Source organism: Gallus gallus, chromosome 33 (genome assembly GCF_016699485.2).
Source record: "Gallus gallus isolate bGalGal1 chromosome 33, bGalGal1.mat.broiler.GRCg7b, whole genome shotgun sequence".
NCBI lineage: Eukaryota > Metazoa > Chordata > Aves > Galliformes > Phasianidae > Gallus > Gallus gallus.
The window spans coordinates 2,432,797-2,450,576 of NC_052564.1; the positions used below are offsets into that span (position 1 = coordinate 2,432,797).

Consider the following 17,780-nt stretch of genomic DNA (forward strand, 5'->3'; position numbering starts at 1 on the left):
ATATGCATATATAGTCATAAATATTACCCTTTTCCTTTGATCTCTATTAGGAAATAGGTTTATTTCAACCCACGAATTGTACTTTGTTTTTTTCCCAGTTCTCTTCCCCATCGCACTGGGAAGGGGGCAGTGCACAAAGCACTGTGTGGTGCTGAGCCACCAGCCGGGTTAAACATCTACAGTCATTTGGGTGCCCAATATGGGGCTCCCAGTATTGAGATAACAGCAGATGTGTCCAGAGCAAGTTAACACAGGGCATTGTGGTAGTTGAATAATTGCTGGCCATGGTGCTGATTGTTTCCCTATTTATGGAACTCACCGAGTCCTCTCCTGAAACTGCACTGCACAGCTCCTTGTTTGCTGCTTGTTTTCCCTGCTGCACTGTTTGTCAACTCTGGGGACTGGATTAGGGGGTTTATTTGGCTGTGCTGTTTGGCCATGGCTTATATCATGATAAAAATGGCAGCAGACTAATGAAAGTTCCGTGTGCATTCAGCTCTGCAGCCATCTTTGGGTTTTGGAAGTCATATTGTTGGTATGATTAGTAATTACACCCTTGGCTTTGCCTCCTCAGAGAGCCCGGCTATGGAGGAAATCAGGGAGGACACTTTCCAGCAGTCCCTCAGCCTCCCTTACACTTCTCCTTCATTCCCTAGAGCTCGAGAGAACAGCTCCTGAGAACTCTGACTATCCGTGGGATGTTCAAACCAACGTGCTTGTGCATCACTTGCTATGTACTTTTATATATATATGCATATATAGTCATAACTATTGCTCTTTTACTTTTATCTCTCTCAGTAAATAGGTTTATTTCAACCCACAGGTTGCACTTTGCTTTTTCCCAAGTCTCATCCCCATCCCTCTGGGAAGGGGGCAGTGCACAAAGCAGTCTGTGGTGCTGAGCCACCGGCTGGGTTAAACATCTATAGTCATTTGGGTGCCCAATATGGGGCTCCTAGTGTGGAAATAACAGCAACTCTGTCCACAGCAAGTTAACACAGGGCTTTGTGGTAGTCAGGCAATTGCTGGCCATGATGCTGATTGTTTCCCTATTTATGGAGTTCACTGAGTCCTCTCACAAAACTGCACTGCACAGCTCCTTGCTTGCTGCTTGTTTTCCCTGCTGCACTGTTTGCCCACTCTGGGGACTGGATTAGGGATTTTATTTTGTTGTGCTGTTTGGCCTTGGTTTATATCAGGATAAAACTGGCAGCTGACTAACAAAAGTTCTGTGTGTGTTGCAGTCTGCAGTCATCTTAGGGTTTTGGAAGTCATATTGTTGGTATGATCAGTAATTACACCCTTGGCTTTGTCTCCTCAGGGTGCCCGGCTATGGAGGAGACAAGGGAGGACACTTTCCAGCAGTCCCTCAGCCTCCCTTTCATTTCTCCTTCTTTTCCTAGAGCTCGAGAGCTAGTTACAACAGCTCCTGAGAACTCTGACTATCCGTGGGATGTTCAAACCAATGTGCTCCCATTGCTACGTGTCATTTATGTGTTTCAGGTCATGTTACAGGTTAAACCACTATTCAAGAATATCACTGAGAGATCTGCCCCAGTGCGGGATAGCTCTGCATGGCCGGGGTGTGGGACGGTCTGGGCAGGTGCCTGGAGTGGTGGGCACCCCCAGGGCTTTGGAACTTCATCTCTGAGCAACTGTAGGATCCTGAGAAAGTGGTAGAATCTTTGGGGAACTTATGCTGTGGCCCTGCTAACCCTAAAGAGGCACAAATCACTGCAGCGTGCCAGGGCCTGGCCCACACCTGCTGAGCTGTGTTCAGCACTCTTCAGCATCCTCAAGGGGAAGAGAGCCGGATCTGCTGGCAGTGCTGCAGCCTCTCCAACTCCTGGGACAAACCCTGCAGCAGCTCCTATTCCTGCTATAGGTCCTGGAGTTGCAAATATATACATTGTGCTGCTGTCCGTGGCTGTACCTCCCCCAGATATAGACAAAGCAGGAAAAGAGAAGAGCAAATGAAAAGTATTATTTGCAATCTTTCTCAGTAACCTATTCAGGGAATCTGGTTCCATATTTACATGAGCTCTCTGTGTGACAAAATAGGAAGTAGATAGTAAATAAGAAAAGGAATAAATTGCAATGCTTATTTATAGATTTCTGATCCACACTTGCAAAAACAAAAAATCAAACACACATAAAACATGAAGAACCATCACTGGGAATCATGTGAGGAAGATGGGCACTTTACTGATGCTGGAATAGTGCATACTGCAAAACTTTGCTGAGGGCGTGTTTAATCTCCTTATTCCTCATGCTGTAAATGAGGGGGTTCAGTGCTGGAGGCACTACTGAATAGAGAAGTGCCACTGTCAGATCCAGGGATGGGGAGGAAATGGAGAAGGGCTTCAGGTAGGCAAAAAAGTCAGTGCTGAGAAACAGGGAAAGCACAGCCAGATGAGGGAGGCACGTGGAGAAGGCTTTGTGCCGTCCCTGCTCAGAGGGCATCCGCAGCACAGCCCTGAAGATCTGCACATACGACACAACAATGAAAACAAAACACCCAAATGATAAACAGACACTATAAAGGAGTAACCCAACTTCCCTGAGATAGGAATTTAAGCAGGAGAGCTTGAGGATCTGGGGGATTTCACAGAAGAACTGATCCACAGCATTGCCTTGGCAGAGAGGCAGTGAGAATGTATTACCTGTATGCAGCAGGGAATTAAGGAGCCCAGTGCCCCAGGCAGCCGCTGCCATGGTGGCACAAGTTCTGCTGCCCAGCAGGGTCCCGTAGTGCAGGGGCTTGCAGATGGCAACGTAGCGGTCATAGGACATGACTGTGAGAAGGGCATATTCTGCTGAGATGAAGAAGAGAAAGAAAAAGACCTGTGCAGCACATCCTGCGTAGGAGATGTGCCTGGTGTGCCAGAGGGCATTGGCCATGGCTTTGGGGAGAGTGGTGGAGATGCAGCCCAGGTCGAGGAGGGCGAGGTTGAGGAGGAAGAAGTACATGGGGGTGTGCAGGCGGTGGTCGCAGGCTACGGCTGTGCTGATGAGGCCGTTGCCCAGGAGGGCAGCCAGGTAGATGCCCAGCAAGAGCCAGAAGTGCAGGAGCTGCAGCTGCCGCGTGTCTGCCAACGCCAGGAGGAGGAACTCGCTGATGGAGCTGCTGTTGGGCATCTGCGGTTCCTGGGCATGGAGTCCTGTTCAGAGTGCAGGAGATAATGACAAGTCAAGATCATTCTCAGAGTCACTCCTCCTGTTATACTATACAAGTTATTCTTTCTCTTAGGACAATGTTCATTTAGCTGCATAACTTGAATTTAAGTTCTTGAAGGTCAGCTTATGGAGATTGAAACTTCCTCTCTTTTTATAATCTTATCGCATCTTCCAGGTTGTTTTCAGCTATTTCCATATCTCCTATATTTAACCTCACCAATTGTAAAGCCCCCAGCTGCAAACTCTGGTCCCTTCATTTTCTGTTAGAGAAAGCTACCTGTTTGTAAGTTAAGTGCATTACTCATGGTGGCAGAAAGCAATGATGATTTCAGCTGGTTCCATCCTTTCAGAAAGGAGAGGCTGAAAGCACATTCTGCGTGACTGTTCACAAAACAAGAAATGGAAAAAAGTGCAATTCAGGAGTCTCAGAGATGCCTTCAAAACTTTTAGAATTCTGCCTCCTCTCCCTTTTTCCATTGAGTAGGGAAGGGGAAATCCCTGCCTTTTCTCTCCTCTTGCAAACTGCTCTTGGAAACACTCTGTGGTGCAGCGTAGCTGCGATCCCCCTGCCCCAGGCAGCAGCTGTGGCAGCAGAAGGCCCCTGCCCTGCCCTGCCAGGGGGCTCCTTTTCCCCACACGTCTCCCCGCAGTGCCCTGGGCAGCTCCCCGGGCAGGCTGAGTGCTGAGCCTGGCAGGCGGCAGAGTCCCTGCCCGGGCACACAGCCACTGGGGCACAGCAGGGACCCTGCTCTGCACCACAGCCCTGGGCACCCGGCTGCACCCCCGGCTGCACAGCCTGCAGCTGTCTTGGGACACGCAGCCCTCAGGGCTGTGCTCTGACACTGCAGCGCAGAAACCCTCAGCTGGAGCAGGTCCTTCCCCACAGTTAGGAAACATGGTGTGCCTTCAGCCTGATCTGCTATATGTTGTCTCAAATCCAGTGTTACCTCCAGGAAGAGCAGCTGCATGGCCTGCAGCGAGAGACTTACCTTGTCAAGAGCTGTGAGCAATCCGCCTCCAGTGAGCTCTCTGCCTGCTCACAGCACATACATCCTGTAATCCCTCTCTTCTTTCTCTTCTCTCCTCATGACACCTGCAGTTCATTCCCTCAGCCCTGCTGTGCTGTGCAGAAGAGCTGCTCCTGGGCACAGCTGTCTCTCTGCTGCACTGCCCACTTGTAGGAGCTCCCTGTATCCCAGAAGTCTGGCCCAGATCAGCAGCAGAGGATGTCATTTTCATCCTTCCCACTCATCTCCCCTGATTTGCCTCTGGGTCTCCATGGCCAACACCCACTGAAAGACAACAGCATTGTGACTGTACTTTGAAATCTGCTGCATTAACCTCCAAATGTCCAGTGGACACTGCTATATCACAGACATATGGTTAGTCCTACCAAAGACTGTTTGCTGTAACAAAAAGGGCACACAGAGAAGAACAGGGTCGGGTGGACTTCCCCTGAGCAGGGCAGTGATCCAGCTGAGGCAGTGCAGGCATCTCATCCCTAGATGGAAACCCAGGGGCTGAAATGGGATTCAGCTCTCCATGGACCCACAGGAGCTGGGATTCCTCCGGATCAGTTCAGATGTGCACAAGGAGTTACCTGCATGTGAGCTCCTGCTCTGAGTCCTTGGTCCTTCAGCGGGGAGTCAGTTGCTCACACACAGACCCTGACTGATGACCAAGGTGACCAGGGTGGCTCTGGATTTGTTCTGGTGCTTGTAAAGTGTGTGGGAAATCCCTGAGATAGACACCTCCTTTCTGAGCATCATTTGAGGGCCAGAGAGGAGATAGAGGTATTCTTGGCCTTCCAAATGACAATAGACCCCTGCATTTAGGGCCCCCAGGTGTGCCTTTGTCCCTTCTCTACATGGAGCATGCAGAGTTATTCAGCTGTCTAAATGGATGAGCTCACAAAAGAAAAGCCAGATCTTTCCCTGTTCTCCATCTGTTGCATATTCTGGACTTCAAGGCACTGCAATGCTAACACACATCTGTATTCCTCTTCAATATCTTTACTGATGACCTGGATGGGAACACTGAGTGCACCCTCAGCAAGTTTGCAGATGACACCAAGTTGGCTGGAAATGTTCATCTGCCTGAGGGTAGCGAGGCCTTACAGAGGGATCAGGATAATCTAGATAGCTGGGCTGAAGCCAATGGGATGGGATTCAACAAGACCAAATGCCGGGTCCTGCACTTTGGCCACAATAACCCCAGGCAACGCTACAGGCTTGGGGCAGAGTGGCTGGAAGACTGTGTAGAGGAAATGGACCTGGGGGTGTTGATTGACGCTAGACTGAACATGAGCCAGCAGTGTGCCCAGGTGGCCAAGAAGGCCATTGGCATCCTGGCTTGTATCAGGAGCAGTGTGGCCAGCAGGAACAGGGAAGTAATTATCCCCCTGTACTCAGCATTTGTGAGGCCGCACCGCGAGTACTGTGTCCAGTTTTGGGCCCCTCTCTGGAAGAAAGACATCAAGGCCCTGGAGTGTGTCCAGAGGAGGGCAACAAAGCTGGTGAGGGTTCTGGAGCACAGGCCTTATGAAGAGCGGCTGAAGGAGCGGGGATTGTTCAGTCTAGAGAAGAGGAGGCTCAGGGGAGACCTTATTGCTCTCTATAACTACCTGAAGGGAGGTTGTAGTGAGCTGGAGGTCAGCCTCTTCTCTCGTGTGAATAGTGATAGGACTAGAGGGAATGGCTTCAAGCTGCGCCAGGGAAGATTCAGGCTGGACATTAGGAAATACTACTTCTCTGAAAGGGTGGTCAGGCACTGGAATGGGCTGCCCAGAGAGGTGGTGGAGTCACTGAGCCTGGTGGTGTTCAAAGAGCGTTTGGATGTTGTGTTGAGGGACATGGTTTAATGAGAACCATTGGTGAAGGGCAAATGGTTGGACTGGATGATCCTGTGGGTCTTTTCCAACCTTAGCAATTTTATGATTCTATGATTCTATGACTCTATGATTCTATAACTCTTCTATGATTCTATGATTCTATGATTCCATGATTCTATGATTCTATGAACAAAGGGATCTCAAAGGTCATCTAGTTCCAACTCGCATGCTGCAGGCAGCGTTGCCAACCACTAAATCAGGCACTACATCAGGCTGCCCGAGGCCCCATCCAGCCTGGATTTGAACACCTCCAGGGATGGGGCATCCACCACTTCTCTGGACTGCCTGTGTCAGGACCTCACCACAATCTCAGTGAAAAAATCCCCCCAGTTTCTAATCTAAATCTCACCTGTTTTAATTTGGAATAGATCCTTTTTGTGCTATCCCTATCTACCCATGTAAAAAGGGTAGATGTTTCTACCCTCTTGTTTCTAAGCTCTCTTTCAGTACTGGAAGGCTTCCATGTGTTCCCCTCCAAGTTGTTTCTACACCCAGCTCCCTCAACCTGACAACTTAGGAGAGGTCCTCCAGCACTCTGATCATCCTCATGTCTCTCTTTTGGACCTGCTCCAAAAGCTCTACTTCATTCTCAGTACAGGCCATCTGAGAGCTGAGTAGAGAAGGATAATGTCCTCCCTCGCTCTGATGGCCACCTCTCTTGTTGATGCAGCCCAGGGTACAGTTGGTATCTCAGGCTGCAAGCACACACTGCTGGCTCCTGTTAAGGTTTTCATCTCCCAGGACCTCAGAGTCCTTCCCTGCAGGGCAACTCTCAAGGAGTTCTTCCCTCATACCTGGGATTGTTCCAACACAATGTCATGGAGTTACCTAGATAGATCTGTGCCCGTGACAGGGGGGCAGTAGGCTCGTGGGCACCCCCCTCCCCCCGGCTTCCCAAGAAAAAAAAAACGGAGCAGCAGCAATGATCTAAGAAGGAGAAATTATTTTACTAACTATGATGTTGGGATGCAAGATGACACGATATAATACAATCTAATTGGGAGTAAGGATAATAAATCAAATGAAATGAGAGAGAGCGAAAGAGCGATAGGGAGAGAGAGAGTGAGAGAGTTTCCGAAACTGAAAGCCCTACTTGATGGAGGCGCACGGCTTGGAAGCACACCCACTCCTCTCCCTGGCAGCAAGCAACAGTGAAAAAGACCATGCACAACCAGATGACGTATCTTCCGTGACGTATCTTCCTTCTCTGACCATGAGGTCCTCAGGGATACGTAGTTCTTCTCTTTTGTCCATGGTGTTATGATGTAGAATAGCAATAACAAAGTTACAAAACCATGACAAATAGCTGTTCCCAAGTGTTCAGAGAAAACTGTAATTGATGTGCAGCCATTAACACACACAATTTGTTGTCAGTGGGTTATACGCAAGGAAAGAATACAGTGCTTTTTGCCTCAACCCAGAAATTGGTTAACTGTGCTTTCTCCCCCATCCTGTTGAGGAGGGGCAGTGACAGAGCAGCATGGAGGGCACCTGGGAGCCAGGCAAGGTGAGCACAGTGCAGCTGGGCGCTGAGTTCCAGGGTGCTTTTGTGGTCCCAGCCCTGCAGCACAGTGTCTCCGTGTCCCTTCCCTCTGCAGGACAGCCCGGCCGCAGCATCCCACAGGCAGCTAGACTGCTAAGATTTAGGACAAGAATACCCTAAAGTAACACACTGGTCGTTCGCCTAATACACTGATACCTTCCAAGAATCCAGCCTATATAATCTCCGCGGTGCCTGCTGGCATCTCATTGGCCTGCAGATACAGAGATGGAACACAGAGGCTGTGGGAGTCAGCACGGACCCAGAGTTCATATGGGCTCCAGGAGAAAGAGAGCAGGGTGATGTCTCAATAGAAGTGGTAAGAAGCCAAACATGTATAAGACCATGATCACTAATGATAATTACAGACATGCACCTGTATATGAATAGAAAAGGAAAAAGTATCTATTAACATAAATAAAGAAAAATTATTAAGAGTAAAAAACGCAATACAGGGCTGTTATGGGACAGACTGTGAGTCATTTGCAGAGACAGATGAGAAGTTTATCCCTGCTGAAATGTGACCAGGGCATCATTTTCCTCACTGCATCCCTGAGTTCCTGGTTCCTCATGCTGTAGATGAGGGGATTCAGTGTTGGAGGAACCACCGAGTAGAGAAATGAAACCAGCAGGTTCAGAGATGGGGAGAAGAGGGAGGGGGGTTTCAGATATGCCAAAAAGTCAGTGCTGACAAACAGGGAGACCACGGCCAGGTGGGGGAGGCACATGGAGAAGGCTTTGTGCCGTCCCTGCTCAGAGGGCATCCTCAGCACGGCCCTGAAGATCTGCACATAGGACACAACAATGAAGACAAAACACCCAAGTACAACAAGGACACTAGTCACAATAAGCCCAACTTCCCTGAGATAAGATTCTGAGCAGGAGAGCTTGAGGATGTGGGGGATTTCACAGAAGAACTGATCTACAACATTGCCTTGGCACAGAGGCAGGGAAAATGTATTGGCAGTGTGCAGCACAGCATGGAGAAGCCCAGTGCCCCAGGCAGCTGCTGCCATGGTGGCACAAGCTCTGCTGCCCAGCAGGGTCCCGTAGTGCAGGGGCTTGCAGATGGCAACGTAGCGGTCATAGGACATGATGGTGAGAATAGAATATTCTGCCGAGATGAAGAAGACAAATAAAAAGACCTGAGCAGCACATCCTGCGTAGGAGATGGCCCTGGTGTGCCAGAGGGCATTGGCCATGGCTTTGGGGAGAGTGGTGGAGATGCAGCCCAGGTCGAGGAGGGCGAGGTTGAGGAGGAAGAAGTACATGGGGGTGTGCAGGCGGTGGTCGCAGGCTACGGCTGTGCTGATGAGGCCGTTGCCCAGGAGGGCAGCCAGGTAGATGCCCAGCAAGAGCCAGAAGTGCAGGAGCTGCAGCTGCCGCGTGTCTGCCAACGCCAGGAGGAGGAACTCGCTGATGGAGCTGCTGTTGGGCATCTGGGACTTCTGGGCCCCAGGACCTGTGGGCACAAGAACCTGTCCAAGAAGTAGGAAAGTTAGTGACAAGGCATTCCATGTGGGTAATGTTCATTGTTGTCAGTGATGTGAGCTACATTTCATGCAGTTGGTTTTGCCATGAACACCTCTGCCCTTTTTCTCTCAAGGTAGCTGCCTTGTCCCTGTGTGTACATGGGAGCAGTGGTGGTGCTCTGGTGATGTTCTCTCCAGAATTTGTCAGATGAAATCACTTCTAATACAGAAGTGCTTGTCAGCATCTGCATTACCAGTGCCAGAAATATGGCGGTTGAAAAGAAGAGTTTTAATGATGTTTTTTTCCTGCACAGACTGGTCCCACTCACCACGGCCAGGGAGTGTTTAAGTCAGAAATCCTGAGCAGTTCTGCCGCACACTTCGTGAATGGCAGTGAGTGCTGAGAGGCAAAGGGATTCACTGCTGCTTAGTGCAGGGTAAGGGGAGCTGGTTGGGCTTGTTTCCACACACTCTGATCATGCAACTGTTGGAGACGAAGGGAGAATGTTCTCCCATGTTACCTTGAAAAGAAGCCAGACCCTGCTGAGAGCAGAGGAAACCACTGCCCATCACGGAATGCCCACCCTTTCTCAGGGGTCCTGAGCAAGGTCTCATCACCACAAATCTTGCAAATGACACCTAAAAAGTCATTTCACCAACCTCAGAGCTTTTCCTTCATATAGCATCTGGCAGGCTGAATGCTGAGCCTGGCAGGCGGCAGAGTCCCTGCCCCAGCACACAGCCCCTGGGGCACAGCAGGGACCCTGCTCTGCACCACAGCCCTGGGCACCCGGCTGCACCCCCTGCAGCCGTCCTGGGACACGCAGCCCTCAGGGCTGTGCTCTGATGCTGCAGCATGAAAACTGTCGATTGAAGCACATCTTTCTCCACAATTAGGAAACATGGTGTGTCATCAGCCTGATCTGCTATGGATTGTCTCTCATTTAGTGATCCCTCTATTAAAAGTGGCTGCATTGCCTGCAGCCAGAGACTTACCTTGTCAAGAGCAGTGAGCAGTCCTCCTCCAGTGAGCTTACAGCCTGCTCACACTCATTTTCCTTATATCTTCATGCCACCTGCAGATCATGTCCCCTGTCCTCTTGTGCTGTACAGAGGAGCGGTTCCTGTGCACAGCTGTCTCATTGTAGCGCTGCCCACTTGTAGGAGCTCCCTGTGTCCCAGGAGCGCAGCCCAGATCAGCATCACAGACAGTGATCTTATCCTCCCCACTCATCTCCCCTGAGATGTCCCTGGGTCTCCATGGCCAACAGCTCCTCAAAGACAACAGCATTGTGACTGTACTTGGAAATCTGCTGCATTAACCACCAAATGACAGTGACCAATTCCAGGCATATGGTTAGTCCTACCAGAGAGTGTTTGCTGTAACAAAAAGGGCACACAGACCAGGAAAGGGAGGGGTGGACTTCCCCTGTGCAAGGCAGTGATCCAGCTGAGGTAGTGCAGGCATCTCACCCCCAGATGGAAACCCTGGGGCTGAAATGGGATTCAGCTGCACATGGACCCACAGGAGCTGGGATTTCTCTGGTTCAGTTCAGGTGTGCACAAGGACTTGCCTGCATGTGAGCTCCTGCTCTGAGTCCTTGGTCCTTCAGCGGGGAGTCAGTTGCTCACACACAGACCCTGGGTGGTGACCAAGGTGCCTTTGGTGCACCTGGATGTGTGCTGGTGCTTGTAAAGTGTGTGGGAAATCCCTGAGATAGACACCTCCTTCCTGAGCATCAGCTGCGGGCCAGAGAGGAGACGGAGGTAATCCTGGACATCCTAAATGACAACAGACCCCTATTTTTAGGGCACTCAAGTGTGCTTTTTTCACCAGCCTCTATGGAACATGCAGAGTTATCCATATGTATAAATGGATGAGCTCAAGAAAGCAGAGCCAGGTCTTTCTGTGTTCTTGATGCAATGAATATTCTGGATTTCAAGGCAATGCAAAGCTAACACACATCTTTAATCCTCAACAGACGAAAACTCATGTAATGGCATCAGAAGCAGCCGAGTGTCATGGTAGTTCCCTGAGCTGCCCAGCACACTCACATGCAGCTGCAAATGCAGCACAGGGCCTTCAGGAAAGCCATGCCCTAAGAGTGGCTGTGCTGCTTGGTCAGCTCCCAGTCCCACAATGGATCAAAAGCCTGTGTGAAACCTTCTGAACACAGATACCAAAGATGAGCTGTCCAGTCAGACTAAGTCCACTGATGCTTCCCAATTAGGATGTATTCTATGTGTTTTTACACTAACGAGAACACAAGCACAAGCTGAACTAGAAACTTTTATATGGTAGCACAAAGAGTCGTTTTTGCGGATTTTGTATATTTTTCTTTTTCTTATAGATTTTGTATCTCTTTATTTATCTATCTATCTATCTATCTATCTATTTATTTATTTATTTATTTATTTATTTATTTTTGTCTTTTTCTGAAAAGGACAACATTTTCCAGACTGTGTTTTCAGGACACATTTGCCTTCAGGTACAGGGACACAGACAGCAGTGCCAGTGCCAATGCCCTGTGACTAATGCCCAGCGTCCACCGCTGCTCTACCCTGCTGCGTATTTAATGTTCTTCATCCTCCAGGGGTTTCCATCTCTCCTTAATACATAAGCATGCTGATGGGCATGTTTTCAGCAGGCCATCTGGACACACGCTCTTCCCACTGCTCTCCACATTTCCCCATCCCTTGCTCTTTCTTTGTTCATATACCTCCCAACTACCTGGCTGATCTGTGACCTTCAGGGAGATTACTGGAACCTGCTCCATCTCTCCAAAGTCTGATGGGCTCTCTTGTCAACTCATTCACTGTGATTATATTTATCCCTTCCTATCTCTGTCTAACTCATTCCTTCTACAATTATTCCCTGTGAAAGACAAACCTCAGTAGATGCAGCTTGGACAGGGCATGCAGGTCATCACTGTGTTTCTCTGTTCATTCAGTTGCATCACATTTCCTTCTGTTTATTGGCAAAAAAGAGAACTCTTTCATTGCCCACATGCAGCTGGTTCTCTGAGGAAAGCCAGTAGGAGTTGGTGCAAAGGAGGTTTAACAGTGAGCGGGTGACTCCAGAGGAGAAGAGTGATGTGAGGAGAAGTAATGCAAGTCCCATGGGGCCAATGGGAGTAGAAATGGGGTGGGGAAGTTTAGGAGGACGTTTGTCCTCAACAGTGACAGAGAAAAGTTCATTCAGGGACATCCTGGATCAATATCAACTGCCAAGTGCTGCTTTAACTTGTTGTTTAAACACAACTGTAAATAAACGAATAACTAGACTTTGGAAATGCCCATCAGTCTCTTCCACTTTAAGCTCTCTCCAGATACCTCTCCAGTTAGCTGTACACCCTAAGTTCTGAACACCTGAAGAAGATGACAGGAAGGCACAAGGCACAGGAGGGCTGTTGAGGTTGCAGTGGGCCCATGGGGGCATTTGCTGCTGAGTCCATCAACCTCCAGTGCAGAGAGAAGACTGCACAAAGTGCTCAAGAAGACCAAGTCAGAAGGAACAGAGAAGTTTCTTGGAGTATTAATGGGCCCCACTGAGGGCCACTAACAAGAAATCTTCCCCAGGGACTTGTTAGAGCAGATAATTGGAAGCCATGGTTACAGGCAGGCAAAGGCTCAGGGATGGCGGCTGTGATGCTGAGAAAACCTTCCTTTGTCTTACGAAGCAGAAAGGCCAAGCCCTGATCAGGGCTGACCCTTGGCAGGGAGATCCTGTCCCTCATGCTGGCTCAGGGCTCTTCCTGGGGCAGTGGGTTGGAAGACTGTAGGATGCTAAATGAAAGACAAGGGGACAGCAGCTCCCAGACTCTGCATGCGGAACAGGGGTGCTGTGAGGCCCAAGTCCCATGTGGGCAGTGTGTCTCATCCCAGGCTGTGGGATGTGAGACGGGGTCAATCTCAACAAGCAGTCAATCCCAATGAAACTTTGAACTTCAGATCTCCCAGTTCTAGTGCCCTCCTTTGGACAGTCTCCAATAGCTTTATGTCTTTTATGTTCTGTGGTGCCCAGCAGTGCACCCAGTGCTCCAGGTGAGGCTGCAGCAGCGCAGAGCAGAGAGGGTCAATCCCTTTCCTCACCCAGCTGGCAATGCCGTGCTCAATGCACCCCAGGGGATGGTTGGCCTTCCTGGCTGCCTGGGCACACTGCTGACTCATGTTCAATTTGCTGTTGACCCAGACCCTCAACCCCTTTCAGTGGGACTGCTGTCCAGCGTCCCATCCCCCAGGTTGTGTGTACGTGCATGGTTGCCCTTTCCCAGGTGCAGAAACAGGCACTTGTTCTTGTTATACTTCATGTGGTTGGTGCTTGCCCAGTTCTCTAACTTGTCCACATCTCTCTGTTGCCTCAGTGGAGGCAACAACTCCTAATTTGGTATCATCAGCAAACTTGCTCAAAACATCTTCTAGCACTACATGCAAGTCATTCAGAAAAACGTTAAAGAGAAGTGGCCTTAAAATTGAGACCATGGGAACCCTGCTAGTGACCGTCCGACAGCCTGATGGAACCCCATTTACTGTAAGCCTTTTGATTCCATGTTAGGAACAAATTTTGTACTCAAAGGAAGAGGAACAGGTTGCCCAAAGAAGTTTTTTGCGCCCCATCCCTGGAGGCATTCAAGGTCAGGATGGATGGGATCCTGGGCAGCCTGATGTGTGGTTGGCAGTCCTGCCCATGGCTGGGGGTTTGGAACTAGGTGCTCTTTAATGTCCCCTCCAACCTAAGCCACTGTATGATTCTGTAATGTTATGCCTGCACTGCCTCAGCTCTTCCACTGCCCAGAACAGGGGAAGTCCACCCCACCCTGTCTTTGTCTATTTGTCATTTTTGTTACAGATCATGAGCAGTGGTTTCCAGATTTGGTTTTTGCTTCCCTCACGGTAAAACTTCTTTTGGTACGAAAAAAACGTGCTTCTGGAATCCAGTGGACGTGTTGATTAGTGGATCTGACTTTGAAGTACATTCTGCAGTGATGACTGTGCTGTCTTTCAGGAGTTGTCAGCTCAGGAGGGCCATGCATATCTCCAGGGAGAGAAGGAAATCACCTCCTCTGCTGCTGAGCTGGGCCAGGCTCCTGGGACACAGGGAGCTGATAGAAGTGGGTAGTGCTACAGAGAGACAGTTCTGCCCAGGAGCAGCTCATGTGTACTATGCTACAGGGCTGGGGAAATCATCTGCAGCAGAAAGGGAGGATAGAAGGAATAGAGCGTACAGGCTGTGTGGCACAATAGCAGGCTGTGAGATCACTGGAGGTGCATTGCTCACTATTCTTGAAAAGGTAACTCTTTTCCTCCAGGCAATCAATCTGCATTTCCTGGAGAGATCGCTAACTCTGGGACATCCCATTACATATCTGGCTGAAGGTGCTCCATGTTTCTTTACTGTGGAGAAAGACCAGCTCCAGATGTGGGCTTTTTTGCTGCAGTGTCAGAGCACAGCCCTGAGGGCTGCGTGTCCCGGGACAGCTGCAGGCTGTGCCGTTTGGGTGCAGCCGGGTGCCCAGGGCTGTGGTGCAGAGCAGGGTCCCTGCTGTGCCCCAGGGGCTGTGTGCCGGGGCAGGGACTCTGCCGCCTGCCAGGCTCAGCACTCAGCCTGCCCGGGGAGCTGCCCAGGGCGCTGTGGGGAGACGTGTGGGGGGAAGGAGCCCCCCACCAGGGCAGGGCAGGGGCCTTCTGCTGCCACAGCTGCTGCCTGGGGCAGGGGGATCACAGCTACGCTGCACCCCCGAGTGTTTCCAAGAGCACTTTGCAAGAGGAGAGACAAGGCAGGGATTTTCTATTTACTGTTCTTAAGGGAGGGGAAAGAGTTGGAGGCAGAAATCTGAAGGGAGCTGTCAAGTATGATCACAGCTCTGAGAATCCTGAATTGTACCTCCCTCAGTCTGCTGTTATATGAGCAATCTCCTCATGTGCTTTCAGCCTCTTCTCTCCCAAAGGACAGCACCAGCTGAGTTATTCATCCTTTTGTTTTTCTGCAGTCATGAACATGGAATTACCCTGCAAACAGGCAGCTTTCCCTAAGAGAAATTTAAGTGCACTGAGGTAGGGATGGGCACCCTGAGTGCAGACATGGTAAAGACATGAGACATGGAAATTGCTCACAAGAGGAAAATATCCAGGAGGCTGGGATATGATTAGGAAATGAGAGGAAGGCTAAAGCTCCTTCAGCTTCTACTTCTTATAGAATCATGAACCTCATGAAGTTAAATTCAAGTGATGGAACTAAATGAACACTGTCCTAAAAGAAAAATGTCTTTATGAAATGGTGGGATGAGTGTCACTGAGAATAGTCTTGTCTTGTCATTATCTCCTGCACCCTGAACAGGACTCCATGCCCAGGAACCACAGATGCCCAACAGCAGCTCCATCAGCGAGTTCCTCCTCCTGGCGTTGGCAGACACGCGGCAGCTGCAGCTCCTGCACTTCTGGCTCTTGCTGGGCATCTACCTGGCTGCCCTCCTGGGCAACGGCCTCATCAGCACAGCCGTAGCCTGCGACCACCGCCTGCACACCCCCATGTACTTCTTCCTCCTCAACCTCGCCCTCCTCGACCTGGGCTGCATCTCCACCACTCTCCCCAAAGCCATGGCCAACGCCCTCTGGGACACCAGGGTCATCTCCTATGCAGGATGTGCTGCACAGGTCTTCTTCTTTGTCTTCTTCCTCTCAGCAGAATATTGCCTTCTCACCATCATGTCCTATGACCGCTACGTTGCCATCTGCAAGCCCCTGCACTACGGGACCCTGCTGGGCAGCAGAGCTTGTGCCACCATGGCAGCAGCTGCCTGGGGCATTGGATTCTTTAATTCACTGCTTCACACTGCCAGTACATTTTCCCTGCCTCTCTGCCAAGGCAATGCTGTGGATCAGTTCTTCTGTGAAATCCCCCACATCCTCAAGCTCTCCTGCTCAAAATCCTTCAAATCCTACCTCAGGGAAGTTGGGTTTCTCCTTTTTAGTGTCTGTTTAGCCTTAGTGTTTTTTGTCTTCATTGTTGTGTCCTATGTGCAGATCTTCAGGGCCGTGCTGAGGATGCCCTCTGAGCAGGGACGGCACAAAGCCTTCTCCACGTGCCTCCCTCACCTGGCCGTGGTCTCCCTGTTTCTCAGCACTGGCTCTTTTGCCCAACTGAAGCCCTTCTCCAACTCCTCCCCATTCCTGGATCTGATGGTGTCATTTCTGTATTCTGTTCTCCCTCCGACGCTGAACCCTATAATCTACAGCATGAGGAACAAGGAGGTCAAGAATGCCCTCAGCAAAGTGTTGCAAAATATGCACTATTTCAGCTTCAATAAAGTGCGCATCTGCCTCACATGATTCCCAGGGATGGTTCTGTATACTTTATGTATGTTTGATTTTGTGTGTGTGTGTCTAAGTGTGATGCCGTAATCTGTAAAAATGCTGCAGTCTATTCCACTTCTTCTTAGCCTTCCACTTTCTGTTTTCTCACACCAAGAGCTCATGTAAACATGGAACCAGGCTCCCTGAATAAGTTAAGAGATACTTAAAAAGCTTTCAGATTGTACTTTTCCTTTGGTCTTCTCTCTTCCTGCCTCATCTGGATGTGGGGGAGGTACAGCCACGGACATTACATCTGATGTTTGGAAGGCATTCCTTACATTTCTGAGATCTTGATGTGAGGCACGGTACAGGTGTGGAACAGGTAGCCCAGAGAAGTTGTGGCTGCCCCATCCCTGCAGATGTTGATGATGTCAAAGGCCCCAGGCATCCAGATGTACCGGCTGACAGCTCTGCCCACAGCAAGGTAGTTGGAACTGGATGGAACTGGTATTTATGGTCCTTTCAACCCAATCTGCTCAAGGATTCTGTGATTCCTGTCACTCTTCCAACTCAGGATCTTGTTTGCTTAGGCATTCCCTGATCTACTCCTCTATCACCAAGGGCACATCAGCCTTGCACCAACGTTTCCCTCCTGTCTCTGGCACCTAGGATTCCAAGAAGCCCAGTCCAACTAATAAACAGTGAGGTCAGGAAGAAAAGGAGTATCAGAGACTTTTCTATGTCTTGTCTCACCAGGTTCCCTGCCCCATTCTACTGTGGCCCACATTCTCCCCAGCCTTCCTTTTGTAGCCTACATCTTTCTTACAGCATTCCCCACAGGTACCCAGCAGAGTACCTCTCCCCTTTGGTTCCTCTATGGCTTGGGTAAGGAAACTGCCATATGTCCCCTCCAGGGATCTTCTGGATGGTGTATGCCCTGCTGTGCTGTCCCTGCAGCAGATACTAGAGTGAAAAAGGCCCACAATGCGGACAAGGGCCTGGCAACATGAGGCTCCAATCTGTCTATAGAGGGCACCTTCCACTTGATCTTCCTGATCAGGAAGCCAGGAACAGACACTGTTGGGCTCCTCTGTTGGCCATTTCCTTTCTCTCTGACCTGGCTGCTCTGCCATCCCCAGGCAGAGCTCAGTGCACCCTCACAGAGGGCAGTCACCCTTCCTTGTCTCCTCGCCCATTCATCATAAAGACTCCCTATCCCTTTTGTGCTTCAGCCCAGTTCTGGATGCCATTTAACCGTGTCCCTGTGGTCCAAACAAGTGCTCAGGCCTGCTACCGTATGAAAATTTCTAGTTCAGCATGATTCGGTTTTCTCATTAGTGTAAAAACAAGTAAGAAACCACCCTAATGGGGAAGCACCATTGGATTTAGCCTGGCTGGATAGCTCATT

At 50.0% G+C, this 17,780-nt stretch overlaps 3 protein-coding genes across 3 annotated transcripts; 1 reads left to right on the forward strand and 2 right to left on the reverse strand.

Annotated features, from left to right (window-relative positions):
- Positions 1 to 2,202: 2,202 nt before the first annotated feature.
- On the reverse strand, positions 2,203 to 3,138 carry LOC776232 (olfactory receptor 14A16-like). Its single transcript, XM_015301241.3, has one exon. The coding sequence runs from the start codon at positions 3,136 to 3,138 to the stop codon at positions 2,203 to 2,205; it is 936 nt and encodes a 311-aa protein (XP_015156727.2).
- A 4,948-nt stretch (positions 3,139 to 8,086) lies between these two features.
- LOC107049225 (olfactory receptor 14C36-like) lies at positions 8,087 to 8,974 on the reverse strand (the record flags this gene model as incomplete). Its single annotated transcript, XM_015272531.3, has 1 exon — positions 8,087 to 8,974. A coding segment is annotated over one exon (888 nt), but the record flags the coding sequence as incomplete, so codon positions are not given.
- A 6,591-nt stretch (positions 8,975 to 15,565) lies between these two features.
- Positions 15,566 to 16,408, forward strand: LOC121108000 (olfactory receptor 14A16-like). The gene has a single exon (XM_040654656.2). The coding sequence runs from the start codon at positions 15,608 to 15,610 to the stop codon at positions 16,406 to 16,408; it is 801 nt and encodes a 266-aa protein (XP_040510590.2). The 5' UTR covers positions 15,566 to 15,607.
- Positions 16,409 to 17,780: the final 1,372 nt, after the last annotated feature.

Bases quoted from the DNA above. Each gene is read 5' to 3' on its own strand.
- LOC776232 (XM_015301241.3), bottom strand. From the start codon at position 3,138: ATGCCCAACAGCAGCTCCATCAGCGAGTTCCTCCTCCTGGCGTTGGCA.
- LOC121108000 (XM_040654656.2), top strand. From the start codon at position 15,608: ATGTACTTCTTCCTCCTCAACCTCGCCCTCCTCGACCTGGGCTGCATC.